Here is a 13,906-nt window from a genome sequence, read left to right as displayed (position 1 = left end):
CTTTATCTTATTTACTCTAAAATTACATGCAATTTTAACATATGCTATTTTTTTGGTTTTAAGTCTAAAAGTTACTAGTAGCCAATATTAAGAATGGAAGAAAAACAACTATAGGGAAATATACCAGGTTTTTTGTTTTTGCTTGTTTTTGTTTTTTTTTTCTGCCAGGCCACGCAGCATGCAGGATCTTAGTTCCCTGACCAGGGATTGAACCTGTGACCCCCATAGTGGAAGCGTGGAGTCCTAACCACTGGACCGCCAGGGAAGTCCCAAGCTGTTAATAGCAGAGATTTGTAACCTCAGAGGAAAAGTTAATAAAGATTAACTCCCCCTCCAAAAAAATAAAGCCCATCAGGGCTGTTTAATAAAAGGGCAAACAGCCCCATACACCTCAAATAGGTCTAAATCATATAACTGTATCACAGCAAAGTACATCACTGATATACCCAATGATGGTCTGAGTCACCAAGAATAGGTAAACTTTGTTCAACATATTTTATTAAAGAAGGTGAAAATTATGTAGTATATTTCAGAAAGACTTTTATACTAAATGGCTATATAAAGTGAACTTTTAGTTTTCCAGAAAGTTCAGCATATTCTCTGGGAGTCCCCCAAACTGATGACTTACTGAATGGATATTCACCCTAATTCCTTCTCCCCCAATCCTTCTTACCAGGTGTGATGATCATGCTGGGTAGTACCTCAGATTATATGAGACTGAAATCAACCAGAAGTGAGTAATACTAAAGAATATTTTGGGAAAGTAGACGTGTTGAAAGAGGAAAGCGCTAACAGGGTGAAAGTGGGAACAGGCTTTCTGGTTGGCACAGATGGCACCACTCACCATATATCGACTTTTTCAGAGACAGGTTCATTCCGTATCACCTCTGGCGCCATCCATGCTACTGTGCCAGCGAAGGACATCTTGGTACTTTTATCACTAAGTTCCTTAGATGTACCAAAATCTGAAATTTTTACTGCATCTGTGTGAGTCACTAAAACACTTTAAAAAGAAATAAAGAAAACATCCAGATCGTTAGTATTAATGAAAAGCACGACTAACTGGCAACTGAAGATTTTGTTTGCTGCCTCCTACCTTGCAGAATTCAGCTCTCGAGTTCCAGTACTACTGGGGCATTAGCTACACACCACAAACAGCATCATTCATACTTGTGAGGTAGCATAGCATAGTGGGCTTTCTACATCTGGTTTTATCCTGCCTCCACCACTGCTAACTGTGTGACCTTTGCCAATTACTTAATTCTTCTAAGCCAGTTTTCTCATCTGTAAGATGGAGACAATTCAAGTCACAGTATCTTATCCACAATTCAAAAATCTCCAAAAATTCTTTATAAATATTTTTTCATATATATAAAGCAAACTCAACTTATCCCACTTTGTGCGACTGTCAAAGGTTTTGCTGCAGATTTATGAATGTGGCTGATCATAGGATGTGGCCCCAGACTTCGCTGGGGGTGTAAGGTAAATGCCCTATGTTACATTTCTGAAATCATCTGACACCAAGAGCTTTGGATGAGGGATTATGGGTCTGTAATAATGGTCTCATAGGATTTTCATTTGAACTAAATGAGGTAATATATGTAAAGCACCCATCTCCATAAACATTGGTTTTCATCCTTGCTGGTCTCAGACAACTCAACAGGAAAAACACTTCTTTTAAAACACTGTTTAAATGATGGCCAACTAAAATCATGCATGGCACCATGACACAAGGGATTCATTATTATAAAAGGCTAATAAGTATGCTGGGATTCCATTAATGTTGATAAGGAAAAGCAGGAATAAATTTAAGCTTAGGTAGATTCCACACAAGTCATGTTATACTGGTTACAGTGATCTGGGTTGTGACTTGGGGCAAACTTCTTTTGCTAGCCTTAAAGTGAATAAAATCTAGTGCCAGTCAAATCCAGAGAATTAGCATCCACACACACTAGACTGAATTCACTTGAAATAACCTGTTTAGAACTTTAAAATGTTAATGAGTTAGGGTTTCAGAGGCTTAATGATATACAGACTTAATTTTAACATGAAGTCTTAATACTCAAATAGTATCAGAATCGAGGCGGCTAGAAAACAGAAAACTTCTCAGTCTCCTTCCTCCTCTATGTGAACTAGGAACTTGACATTTGCCCCCCTCCCCGCCAATGTCAGATGGCTCTTTACCAAACAGTTCATTGCTTATGATTGCTTTAAAATACCTTCATCCACATCTTAACCCTGGTTTTGTACGTGACATATAAAATTTACATAATTTAGAAATTTTGATTTAATCATGTCAGTCTTGGTGAAAATGCGTAAGGATTAAAATATCATGGGATATGTGAGATAACTGGAGAATTGCTGGTCTCATATACGCTGAAAGTAAAAAAAGGTGATAAGCTCCTAGTAAGAAAAACACTAGAAGCTTCCTCTTCTGCCTCTTTTGTTCTGCTCATTATGGGACCTGTTAGTATGACAAGAGGGAAGAGCCATGGGAGGAGACTAGAAAAGATACAACGTTGGGACTTTCGTGAAGGCTTCTGAGACAAAGTTGGGGTCACACAGCCTAAGGATTTAACGCAGGTAATGAAATCTCTCTTTACAGCAGATTGACCTTTGTCTTCTCAGTGTCAGCTTGGAACCCAAAGAGGCCAAGGCTGCTGGAGGTTCGGGATGGTACTGATAGCAGAGGGAAAGACTTACTAGATAACAAACTTATTGCTCTAATTTTTATTTTTTAAAAAGATTTATTTTATTTATTTATTTTAGGCTGTATCAGGTCTTAGTTGCAGCACTTGGATCTTCATTGAGGCATGTGGGATCTTTCGTTGCGGCACGTGGGCATCTCTGTAGTTGTGGAGTCTGGGTTTTCTCTCTCTAGCTGTGGCGCGCAGGCTCCAGGGCACGTGGGCTCTAGTTTGCGGCACGCAGGCTCTCTAGTTGAGGTGCACGAACTCAGTAGTTGTGGCGCACGGGCTTAGTTGCCCTGCGGCGTGTGGGATCTTAGTTCCCTGACCAAGGATCGAACCCACGTCCCTTGCATTGTAAGGCGGATTCTTTACCACTGGACCACCAGGGAAGTGCCTGCTCTAATTTTTAAATGACAAGAGTTAAAGAGAGTAGCATGTGATTTACATATGCTAAAATTTCCTGAATTCTTCCTCTAAAATTAATTCTTCTTCTTCTTTTTTTTTTGGCCGCTCTGCCTGGCTTGCAGGATCTTAGCTCCCTGACCAGGGATTGAACCGGGGCAGTCACTGGACTGCCAGGGAATTTCCTAAAATTAATTCTTAAAGAGAACAAGGTGGTTAAGAAGGAGGCCATTCAAAGAGGTCTTTGGGGGCTTCCCTGGTGGCGCAGTGGTTGAGAGTCCGCCTGCGGATGCAGGGGACACAGGTTCGTGCCCCGGTCCGGGAAGATCCCACATGCGGCAGAGCGGCTAGGCCTGTGAGCCATGGCCGCTGAGCCTGTGCTCTGCAACGGGAGAGGCCACAACAGTGAGAGGCCCGCGTACCGAAAAGAGGTCTTCGGCAAGTATTTTGTGTACTTCATGTGTATGCAGTGGATGACAAAAGCAACAGATTGTGTGAAAAATGTGAACAGAAGGAATGAACACTGTAATAAAGTTTATTTGCAAGTAAAGCAAGGAGAAGGTTGTTCAGTGAGCTAACGGCTATAATAAACATTGTTGAGAACTATGGTGATAAATAAGAGCTGCTTTGAAGTTGATAATCAAGGACAGATTTGTATCTTCCATGGAGAAGAGGCAGGATTAATTGTGAATCCCTCATCTTCACATGATGAGGGAGAATGCAGTGGTCTGTGGGCTAAGTTCTGGGTTCAAGTCCTAGCTCCATGACTTTGGGCTCTGAGTTCTAGATTTTCTTACATAAAATGATATCTGTTACATCTATTCCATACATTTTTGCTAAGATCAAAGCAGATGTGATCATGGATATTTTAAAATGTTGTAAACCATGAAAGCACTATGCAAATATGTTTTTGGATAAAGATGAATTCTTCTCTGCTTCTCTAAACAAAAATGTGGTGGGAAATAATGAAAATAATGTTTAAAAATAGGGGCTACACTGAAGTATACCATTTAATCAATTCCTTTCCTTCCTTCATGCATTTTGGGGAACTGAATAAACATTCCTTTTGAAGTGGTTATTGGTAGCCAAAGAATCACTTTGAAAACAGGTTACTGCTTCTCTTTTCTTTTCTTTCTTTTTTTTTTATTATGTGTAACACAGACAAAGTTATTTAAGTCAATACATTTTTAAGGAATTTCACACATTCTGATTCTTTCCACTGCCAATCACCTTAGTTCCTCCAAACTCATAATCTTTAAGATAAAATAGCCCTTTCAAAAAGAAGTTATCATGTGAGTCAGCCCACAATTCTTTTAGTTAGGCTTCTTTGATCTCCAATGAAATATGGACACACTTCAAAATTCCCCACCTGTAATCGTTGGGATCCAATTTCCTCAAGCAATTTACTTTAGGACCATGTTTAGGGTCAGGAGATGGATCTGCCTGGTTCTGAATTTGACACCCTCTAAAAATGTATTAGGTTCAAATCATATTCACTCCTAAGCCATCACACCCTAGAACAACACAGATCATTGGGATATGCCAATCTGCTTCTCTTAAATAACCAATTTATATTATTTAATGAGCACTGTGAACCTCGTTACCTTGTTTCCTTCTTTGCTTAGACTCTACGAAGCTCAAAGCCAAATTCATAAGCCACCTCTAACAACTGTACAGAATCTTATGGTATACATTTTGTGAACAAGCTTTAGTTAATGTTTTTATTTTCTCTTTGCCTCTGTTTCTTATCCATTTTTATCCTGTTGTATATATTTCTGAAACTCAGTTTTTAAAAAATTGGTTTTCTGGGGGGAACACACTGGGAAAACAAGTCAAGCCTTCCAATGGGAAAGTCTGGCATTAATTATCTGAGATGATGGAAAGTGAATACTTTAGTTAATATATTTTGTTTCATAGTTGTACAATTAAAAGGCAACAAAAAGGGAAAACTACTGTCAGGTGCCTGGACATATCTGCCATATAGGTAAGTAGGTTAACAATAATCCCCCAAACATGCAAATAGAGTTATCCACTGTGCTAATTTAAACTGAACTGAAAATATGATGTCCAAAAGCTTCGACTATGGTTGATAAAATTCCATATTTCAAAACAATAAAACAAAATGGCTGAAAAATTAGCTCCAGAACTCACTTAGGTGATTTGAGATCACGATGAATAATTTTATGGAGGTGTAAATAATTCATTCCACTTGCAATTCCTGTGGACCAATCTACTAGCAATCGAGGTGTGATCTTCCTGCCAGCTCGCAAAACCTCATAAAGTTGTCCATGGGCACAGTATTCCATGATGATACAGTAACATGGGGCCTGAGTACAAACACCCCTTTCAAGAAAACACAGACATGTACATGAGTACACACATCCATATAAACATATATGTATACATATTTATATTTTAAGAATATTTAATAAATTTAATAATTAAGACCAGTTCTCTGTCCACATTATTTTAAAAATGCATATACTCTTTCCTGATCCTTAAATTACCATTTAAGTCCCTCTAGTCTACATGTTTCTTTGTTATGCGCATAGACAATTTTAGTTTGTTTTGTTCACTTTAGATATCTATATGCTATGCTATATCGGTGCTTTTTCTGGGGGACCATTCCATTCTAGAACAAAGAGCATCTTTCTCTGAGACTTGTGTAGGCTGGATATTTTAGATTGTTAAGAATAATTTAAATATCTTCCTTTAAAAATTAAATGGAAAGTTTTATATATAGTGTACAGAGAGAATTCAAATAAAATATTGCTATTTTTACTATTTGTTGAATTTCAAATTACTCAAATTTAAGGTAACTAGACTGAGGACCAAAAGAATCAATTTTCTATGTTATAGAGTAGGTGAAAAACATTTCTGTTTAGAACAAAAATAATGTTACACAATGTATTATACACCTATGCAGCCTCTATTTTCATCAATTCCTACATCTTCTATGAAGCCTTTCCTGATTATTCCAGTCTAAAAAAAAATCTTTCTCTTCTCTAATTTCCTATGCTACATATTTGTTTTTTATATGCAATTTTTCTCTCCCTGTACAGATTATCGGTTCCTTAAAGGATAAGGTCTTCAAGTACTTTTCTTTCTACCACATAGCTTAGAAGTTCACAGCAAGTCCTTGACAAATATTAACTTCACCTGAACGTTCTTTGTTGATAAAGCCTTTGCACAAACAAGTACAGAGGCAAGGGGTAGGAGGAAGGGTACTAACACGAAAGAACATCCTCTATTTGTCAGGAATGTTTACATGTTAGTTAATTGTCTTATTTAATCTGCCTCAAACCATTGTACGATAGATATTATCTTTTCCATTTCTACAGGTAAAGCTCAGCGAGGAAAACTGACTTGTCCTAGGATCATACAACTAATACATGACAGAGCTGGGATTCGAATCCAGTCTGTCTACTTCAAAGCCCATGATTTTCCACTTAACTACGCTACACTGCCTCCCTTCCAGCTTTTAAAAGTTTGTATAGACAAGCATATTGGGGATTCCTATATTAATACTGTTATCCTATAAAAGTGGGAAAATCATCTTCACAGTTTTGTTCTGAGAATCAGAAAAGAGAAGAAAAGAAAAGAGAAGAAAAGAAAAGAGAAGAAAAATTATCATGAGCAATTCTGTGTCTTATTTCTTAATGATACGTGTGCCTTCCTCCAAAGGAATATCATTATTCTACCTACAAGACTCCCAGCTAAAGTCCTCAGCCAGCTACCAATTCATGTCCTATCTCTTAGGCTGCCATAAGTGCTGAAAGAATTTAGAGGTTGTGACTTGTAATCATGTGAAAGTCTTATAACAACGGCAGATTATGAATAAGTATAATTAGTTTTTATTTTCCCTGCCTTGATGTGCCTGTCAAATGCCGCAAAGCTATTTCTATTACTCTCCTATCATTTTCTAAGCTCCCCAGAATTCTCATCTTGATTTTTAAAGAAAAAATTTTTAAAGTTTCTGTTACTTGACTTTCAGGAAACCTCAGTGGAGCACAAGTATACAGCAACAGACAATTTAATTTTTACTACAGAGAAATAATGAATAAGGGCAGAAATAGTGTAATGTGCTTAAGAATATCAAAACAAATATTTGTTTGAAACTACTCAGCATCTTACTCAAGTATGTTTTAACTTGTCAGACAAACATTGACATAAAGAGCCTAACAGCGATATGTTATACACTTTTCGTCTTTCTTGACTGACAAATGAGAAGCAATCATTCCATCAGCCCTGTACTATGACAAGGCTTCTTAGTAGCTATAAATAACAGCTCTATAATCACTTCTAATTGCTACCTTTTCTTCCCTTTGGCACTCAATTCCATTAGGAACAGGTAGGTTGGGTTTTCTTAAAAGATTGCTTAAAAATTGGAAGAAAAAGAGAATATAGTATTCCTTTCTTGCACTTCCCTTCTGTACATGGTTCTTACTAACTTCAAAAGAAGCTGAAAGCACAGAAATCAGTATCCAGAGAGATGTACTAAAATCTAATCATGCCTTCATATCTTCCAGACGGTTCTGAATGATTCATTGGCTAAGCAACACATGGCACAGATGGCTGCAAACATAACACTGCACAATGCCTCAAGAGCATGGTGTAATGGGCCAGGGACACAGTCTCACTATTGTTTTCCATGTAGAGGTAAAGACAATTCAAGCATCTTCAGCCTAAAGAGTTGGACACCAACAGAGCAATACTTATCCATAATGCTGAAAACTGTATATGCAGGTAGGAGGGTCAGAGGGTAAAGCGGGGAAAAGACTCAGAGGAAAAAGGAAGAAACAAAAGAAAGGAAGGAAAAATCAAGCTTCTCGCACTCATCCTCTGAGGACACATTTCTACCTTCAGTAACCCATGACCTCTTGCTAGAAAGCCCTCTTACCTGAGACTCATAGCCTAGTTCACTTTGGGAGGCCAAAAGGCCATGCTCATCTATAGAACATTCAGCGTCTCAAACCTAGCATACCAGTGATTTAAGCTTAAAGTTTAGTTAAATAAAAGGCTCTTCCTTCCATTTACGAGGGTAACCACACTGCAATGATGATCCTCTCAGTGAAGTAAAATGAATGAAAGTGAGCCTCTGACAGACTTGTCTGCTTAAAAATAATCCTCCTATTGTCTTGAGAAACTTATCATCTTGGGAAGGATTATAATTGGTCTCGATAGCATTTTGTTTTAGTTTCACATCCTCCTGGCCCTCCTAGGGCAACCAATAATAGAATCACTACAGCAACTGAAATTCTCTCCCATGTCCTCTGCAGGGATGTTCCTTCCACAAGGAAATGAATCCAAGGACTTCATTTAGTATCCCAGTTGAATGCTTCTCTTCTTTTCACACTTCTTTCCCTTTCCAAAGTAAGGGGTCTTGTTTGGGAATCAAAACTCAACCTCAATACACATTTAAACCCATTCTACAAAACTTGTACCCATGATTTCTATTCCTTACTTTGGGGATATATTTCCAATTAGAAATTATTGCATGACATGTTTAGCTTTATAATGAGAGTTTTATTGAGGAAAGTATTCCTCTTGGGGGCTGGAGGAAGTCCCTCCTAGGTTAGGAAAGGAGAATTTGTAAGTTATTCTACTTTTAGCTATAGGCTTATTGGTCATACTATTTTCCAGAATTGAAATATATATAAATTCAATATATATTATATAAAAATATACCAAGAAGCTCTAATTTCTAATCTCTCTTCCTTCCTAAAGGCTTTCTTTCCTGTTCTTCACCTTTCTTCCTCTTAAGCCACTCATTATTCATTTGTTCAAGCCTAGGGCAAAATTTCAAGGCTGGTAAGAGAAGGAACTCAAGGGAAGAGTACAGGGAGAAGAGATTATACATATTCAGAGCTCAGCACTGCCAAGTTTGGTGCCTTCTACAAATTTACCTCTGAATCTTTCCATTTTGCTAGGGATCCCTGTCAATATTATGAAGATAAGGGACTAAACTAGAAAGATATATTCACATACTCTTGAAAACAACCACTTTGTGAAATAAATATAGCATTTAACTTACTATCATCACTAATTCTACTATTATTAGATTTAGAAAGCTGAGTGTTTGGCATTCTTTGAAAATGGATCTGGCAAAACCTGAGGCAGGGAGAAATACTCTGAAGGTACCTGTTATTACAAGTTGATATTTAAGAACGGACACTAATAGAAACTAGTAAGAAAATACATCTCTATTTACAAGGAACTAATTGTTCTCTAATCACTTCACATGTTAGCTTTGTTTTCTTAACTGAATTTTAGGATGTTCAGGTTATCTTGAAGTAGCCTCTGTTGTCCTACTGATAATGACATTGATTCAGCAGATCTGACTGCTTGGCAGGAATCTACCTTCTCCCTCTCTGTCCCACATACATCCCTTCCAAGAAGTGTGTGCTCTGGCAAAAAGAACTATTAGACTATAAAATCCTTAAAGACATGATTCTAATATAATAGTTCTTTGGTACCCTCCCAAAGCACCTAGCACAGTGCTAAGTCTGTAGAGTGTTCTTAACATGTCTTTCAAAGCAGGAACTTAAATGTATATACTGGAGGAAAGAAAATCTCTCTATTTCTTTAAAAAAAAAAAAAAGCCTTGACCTACTTGAAAGCGATGATGTTAGGATGCTTCAACTTCCTCAAATGCTTGATATCCGTCTCATTCTGCTCTCTCACTTTCTTGATGGCCACCTCCTCCGCTCGGAACTTGCCCAAGAAGACAGCTCCCTGGGCTCCACTACCCAGCCACTGCAGCTCTGAGATCTCCTCAAATGGCACTTCCCAAGTATCTAGGCACACAAGTGAGAAACAAGCTTAAAGAGATCTCAGTGGCCCCTTGTAGAATGCTCAGGGGCCATTCTACAAGGCCACTCTGAAGGGACCAACTTCACCATCACCCAAAATGACCTCTATCCTTTGTCTCTCACCTGGTAACTCTCCAAAAGGTATAACCTTTCTATGGGTCTTGATACCATAGATAAGATATTCACATGTATTAGTTTGTATCAATTTTTAACCCGTGAAATTCAGCAGATCAGAGATCTCCAATATAATCACCTCTGAACAAAACACATCCTGACACTCCCACAGCCCCACCTCCTCACTTGAAGCTTGCATGTTCAGTCAATTCACCTATCTGTCTCTACATCACCATCCCTACCCCATCACCCATTATGTGTTGCTTTATTCCTCTTTGAATTTCTAGTGCAGGTTCTCAATTAATACTTGCTGAATGAATTTTCAGTGATACTCTCCTAAAGATCTAATGATGTATAATAATTAAATTAGTATTTACCTTTTATTTAGCACTTACTATACGCCAGACACTAGCATAGTGCTTTAGATCTGTCATGTGTTTAATTCTTACAACAATCCTATAAGTCTGGCCTTATTACGGTTATTTAAAAATGAGAAAACTAAGCCATAGGGTAAACATGTCTTAAGTAACTTAATCAAGGTCACATAATTGGTAAGTGGCAAAACAGGGCCCAGGACTCCAGAACTGGCTTGAATCCAGGGACAGTGTTTTCTCTACTATACCACATTATCTCTCATGAAGTATTTGAGAGAGAGGGTCATTAGTCATAATATACTTACTCATATAGATGCAGTATTTTCAAGTTTCTGTTTTTCTTAAAGTTTAATTTCTTTTTGCACCAAAAATGTAACAGGGGTCATTTCTAAGTGGTGGCATTATTGATGATTCATGTTATGTTGTTTATCCTTTTCTGTATTAAAAATTTTAAACCATAAGCCTATATTACTTTTATTTTTAATTGAAATATAGTTGATTTACAATATTGTGTTAGTTTCAGCCTATATTACATTTAAAATGAATAAAATGCTATTTAAAATAGATTAAAAATTCAATCAATATGTGCTTTAATCTCATGCAACTTAAAAAGACGACTACAATCCATTGATTATCCTTTTTGCCAGTGCATTATCACTGCACTGGTCAGAAATGAACATCAAAGAGCTAAAAGCCCCACAGAGTGAGGAGAAGATGATGAAAATGCTAAAGGTTATGAGAGATTCTTGTCAGATCACCAATCACTTAAAGGCCACTGTTTGCAGAACACTGAACAAAGTAGTGTTGAATCAGCTTTGAAGATATTCTGGTCTTGAAAGCAAATCAACTCACTACTACATCAATGAAGCAAGCGCAGAAAGAGTAGAAGGGAACTACATTTCCCTCTTTTCTAATTTTCTTTAACAGAAAAGAAATTCTGTAGATGCTTAATAAAATGTGGTTTCTCATTACAAAGGTTAAAACATGACCTTTAAAATATAAATACATAGAGCAGAAAAAATTATAGTGAGGGTGATTAAAAGCATGGGCACTTGTCCCATTCTTCTGGTATGAGCAGTATTAAAGGTTTCTGCTCTACTGAAATTGAATAGATGCTATACAAAAACAATCTCTCTACAATACAAATAGCTCACAAATATGAAATCACCAAAGAAACAAGTTTGGGTGGAAACAATAAGTTACAGATGACTGCTTTTAGTATCTTTACAGCGTCTAATGACTTTCATCCCTATAGGCTTATTCATGTGGCACATATAGGACACAGGTATTGATGGCACACTTAGTTTTACTCATTAGGGGTCTAGTGAAGAACTAAACACAGTGTCATTTTGACCATTCTGGGGGCTGAATAAGGTACTAGCACTGGATTCTGAGCAAGAACATAACTGGGCAATATTTCTCCAAATAACTCTATAAAAGCCCAAGATACCCTAATTGTTAATACATAATTACTAAAATTAGACAGTCTTTTGCTGTCTTTTTTCCTATTTATGCAATCTTTATTTACTGTTAAGTACTAGAAAACATTAGAAAATACTAGAAAAAGCAGAAAAGCACATATTTTATCTGAAATCCCAGCACATATTGTTTTCATCTTCTTTTAGTCTTTATATGTATACAGCTATGTCAGAGTTGTATGTGATGTATAATTTTTTCTACTTTTTTCATATATTATGTATTCCCCATGTATTTACAGTTTTTATTATAAGCTTAATAGTTACTTACTGTACCCTCTTACCTTTTTTTGTACTTGTTTCCACTTTTTTGTTTGCTAAGTTAAATTTGATACTTTTTTCTTTCTTTATATTACTTCCTCATGTTCAATCCTGAGGTTAAAGAGTATAGTTTCCTGGTTCTTGGTATACATTCCAAGTTGCTATCCAAAAGGATTTTTCTAGTTTTTGCTGACAGTAGCAAAGTATGAGCAAGTCTCTTTTACTGCAACTTTGCCAGCAATGAATGTTGCCGATTATTTTTTGGTGCTAATTTAGTTAGGTATAAAATAGTGTTTTATAAGTTCGCACTATTTTAATTGCCAGTGATATAGGATATTTTCTCAACATTTGTTTAATACATCTTCTTTGTATGAATTATCAGATTTATCCCTTGTCCATTTATTTATTAGGGTCTTGCAGTTCTCATAAGCTCAAAGGAGCTTTCTATTTCTTTGACACATACGAAGAGGCTTTTTACAAAAGCATTTTTCTTTTAATTTTATTATGATTTGAACAAAATATTTTTATAGCTGCTTGTCATTTGCTTTGCAATTTCTTCTACTGCCTAATCTATCTTCTAAGAGTGATCTATAGTTGATTTTTTAAAAGTTTAACCTTTACATCTGAAGTTTATTTTGTTGTATGGTATGAGAACTGATGCAAATTAATTTTTTTCATAGTGTTATTTAGTGATTCAAAAAACAATTTGTTAAATAATCCTTTCTTTTTACTTTTTTTTTTCGGTACGCGGGCCTCTCACTGTTGTGGCCTCTCCTGTTGCGGAGCACAAGCTCCGGACGCGCAGGCTCAGCGGCCATGGCTCACGGGTCCAGTCACTCTGCGGCATGTGGGATCTTCCCCGACCAGGGCACGAACCCACGTCCCCTGCATCGGCAGGCAGACTCTCAACCACTGCACCACCAGGGAATCCCTTTACATAATTTTATAATGTTTATATTGTAATTTACTATATATTTTATAAATAATAATTATTATTTAGTATTTTTATAAAATGAGAAATAAATGAAGTATTAAAATACAAATGATAGGAGGGAGGGACAAGATAGGGGTAGGGGATTAAGAGGCATAAACTACTACGTATAAAATAAATAAGCTACCAGGATATATTGTACGGCACAAGGAATGTAGCCAATATTATATAATAACATTTTTTTATTCTTCTTTTTTTTAAAGATTTTTTTTTTGATGTGGACCATTTTTAAAGTCTTTATGGAATTTTAAAATAGGGCTTCCCTGGTGGCGCAGTGGTTGAGAGTCCGCCTGCCGATGCAGGGGACATGGGTTCGTGCCCCAGTCCGGGAAGATCCCACATGCCGCGGAGCAACTAAGCCCGTGAGCCACGGCCTCTGAGCCTGTGCATCCGGAGCCTGTGCTCTGCAATGGGAGAGGCCACAACAGTGAGAGGCCAGCGTACCTCAAAAAAAAATAATAAATAAAAATATAAATATAAATAAATAAAATAAAATACAAATGATAAATATATTTGGCACTCAAATACCAAAGGTTGATATTATAATAAATAACAAAAATTTCCTTGACCAACAGTAGCTCACGCCTGTGTTAATTCATCTATGTTCAACCAAATCTTAATTGTCCATGGAAAAATAAAGGGGCCGGCATTGGTAATTCAAGAACACAGAGTGTAAAGTAATACTTCAACCACCTTTCCATCAATTTTTTTTACTAGAACTGACTACCAGAAATAAAATTGTTTCATGTGATTTAGTCCTCTCTGTCCAGTTCCAATGTCCTGATCG

The 13,906-nt window shown here is 36.8% G+C and overlaps 1 protein-coding gene across 1 annotated transcript in view; it reads right to left on the bottom strand.

The window, feature by feature from the left end:
- The window catches only part of MAP3K13 (mitogen-activated protein kinase kinase kinase 13), a 161,613-nt gene that overhangs the window by 26,293 nt on the left and 121,414 nt on the right, over positions 1-13,906 (bottom strand). Inside the window, exons 4-6 of the mRNA XM_024768525.1 lie at positions 9,706-9,889; positions 5,244-5,435; positions 845-1,003 (exon numbers count right to left, since the gene is read on the bottom strand). Coding sequence (XP_024624293.1) covers positions 845-1,003; positions 5,244-5,435; positions 9,706-9,889 — 535 coding nt within the window. The remainder of the gene's footprint in view (positions 1-844; positions 1,004-5,243; positions 5,436-9,705; positions 9,890-13,906) is intronic.

Source organism: Neophocaena asiaeorientalis, unplaced genomic scaffold (genome assembly GCF_003031525.2).
Source record: "Neophocaena asiaeorientalis asiaeorientalis breed wild unplaced genomic scaffold, Neophocaena_asiaeorientalis_V1.1 scaffold225, whole genome shotgun sequence".
In the NCBI taxonomy this organism is placed as follows: domain Eukaryota; kingdom Metazoa; phylum Chordata; class Mammalia; order Artiodactyla; family Phocoenidae; genus Neophocaena; species Neophocaena asiaeorientalis.
This window is presented reverse-complemented; position numbering and strand designations above follow the sequence as displayed.